Raw genomic sequence first — 1,894 nt, 5'->3', positions numbered from 1 at the left:
CCGTCCAGCACCAGGGACATTACAGCTAACACTCCAGGCCTCGCATTGCGGCGATGCTGCTGACCATTCTGCGGGGTGCACTTTTTGCAGCTTGCCGGTAGTCCTCTGGTTTTGCCTTCAACAGAGTTAAAATACTTTGCAGTGTTCTTGATGGCTGAAGACCGAGGGCATCCATAACGTTTATTAGATAATCTGTAAGAGCAAGGATAAACATGCATTTGAACAGGCAACAGACACCGCGCAAATGAGAAGTTATCCTTCGGTCCTCACGACAGCTAGAATCCTGGCACCGACAGCTCAAACCCACAGAAAATGGCGGTGTGCTTGGAATCAGAATTGTTGAGGTTGGAAAAGCCCTTTAAGATCATCAAGCCCAACCCTAACCCTGCCATCCCACCACTAAACCCTGGCCCTAAGCACCTCGGCTGTCCAGCTTTTAAATATCCCCAGGGATGGGGACTCAACCCCTGCCCTGGGCAGCCCCTTCCAGGGGTTGACAGCCCTTTCTGTGAAGAAATTTTTCCTAATGTCCAACCTAAACCTCCCCTGGCACAACTTCAGACCATTTCCCCTCGTCCTATCGCCCATTACCAGGGAGAAGAGGCTGACCCCCACCTCACTACAGCCTCCTTTCAGGCAGTTGTAGGGAGCGATAAGGTCTCCCCTCAGCCTCCTCTTCTCCAGACTGAACAACCCCAGCTCCCTCAGCTGCACCTCGTAAGACTTGTGCTTCAGACCCCTCACCAGCCTTGTTGCTCTCCTCTGGACATGCTCCAGCAATGCAACGTCTTTCTTGTAGTGAGGGGCCCAACACTGAATACAACATTTGAGGGGCAGCTGCACCAGTGCCCAGGACAGGGGCACGATCCCTGCCCTGCTCTGGCTGGCCACACCATTCCTGATACAAACCAGGATGCCATTCTAACTGTACTGACCAGTGCGTATTTTTGGCTTCCTGTACACCAGTTTAGACAACTGTCTGTTCTGTTCAGAAGACCGAGACGCATTCTGCCACGTTTCAGTATCTACACACAACACCCTTGGGGTTGTCAGTCGCCGCGGTCACAGATAAAAGGATCACAATTGCACTTTCAAAGGCAAAGAGCTTGCAGCAAAACTGGGGAGTTCTGCAAAGGTGAATGGCTGCCGAGGCAGGAGGGAGTTCCAGCTCACTGATTCGAAGTCAGCTGGGGAATTAAGGATGGCAGGGAGAATGCCAAGCAACCAGCCTCTAATCCACTGGCTTGTTTTTAAGCAAAAAAAAAAAAAAAAAAAAAAAAAAAAGATTCAGGCTGAGTTCACTGGCTTTCAAGCACACTTTCAGGTGAGCTGAGGAAATACTGTCTGTATCCTTATTTTTGAGCTTGACCATGGGGAAATCAGCATCCATGATGTACAGCACAGAAAGGACTAGCCTGAGTTACAATAGCTGTAGTGGTCTCAAGGAGGCACTTTCATCAGCTTCGGATAAGAAAACCCCATCTCCTCCATATCCTGCAGAAATGCCTTCCCCGACACCTTCCACCAGTCCTCCCTCAGTCACTCTGCATGGCATGGGAGAAGGCAGAGATGAACAATTATGCCAGCTACGTCCCACTTGGCTGCTGAAAATTTCTCCATGCTGAAAGTAACTTTAGTCATGTGGCACCTTCTGAGCAGCAGGGCGGCACATTAACCACAGCAGGGGAGCTGATCCTATCGGTTCTGTAGAAAAGGATGCTGGTCAAGTGCTCCACAACAACTTTTAGAAGGCCTTTAGCTGATCTTCCCTCATTCAGCTATCAAGTGGATGAAAGAAATCAACCAGCTGCCCCCTTTGTAATCCAGTGGAGTGCTTCCCAACAGGCTTGGCACCCACCACGTACCCCCTATATGGCCTATACTGGCAGTACAC

At 50.3% G+C, this 1,894-nt stretch overlaps 1 protein-coding gene across 1 annotated transcript in view; it reads right to left on the bottom strand.

Moving 5' to 3' along the window:
- Nucleotides 1-7: 7 nt before the first annotated feature.
- Nucleotides 8-1,894, bottom strand: part of COG7 (component of oligomeric golgi complex 7) — a 23,467-nt gene continuing 21,580 nt past the window's right edge. The window contains exon 17 of the mRNA XM_009648087.2: nucleotides 8-192. Coding sequence (XP_009646382.2) covers nucleotides 26-192 — 167 coding nt within the window. The 3' untranslated portion in view covers nucleotides 8-25. The remainder of the gene's footprint in view (nucleotides 193-1,894) is intronic.

This window comes from Egretta garzetta, unplaced genomic scaffold (genome assembly GCF_000687185.1).
Source record: "Egretta garzetta isolate BGI_Z169 unplaced genomic scaffold, ASM68718v1 scaffold71, whole genome shotgun sequence".
In the NCBI taxonomy this organism is placed as follows: domain Eukaryota; kingdom Metazoa; phylum Chordata; class Aves; order Pelecaniformes; family Ardeidae; genus Egretta; species Egretta garzetta.
Note: the sequence above shows the minus strand (reverse complement) of the source record. Positions and strands in the feature narration are given on the sequence as shown.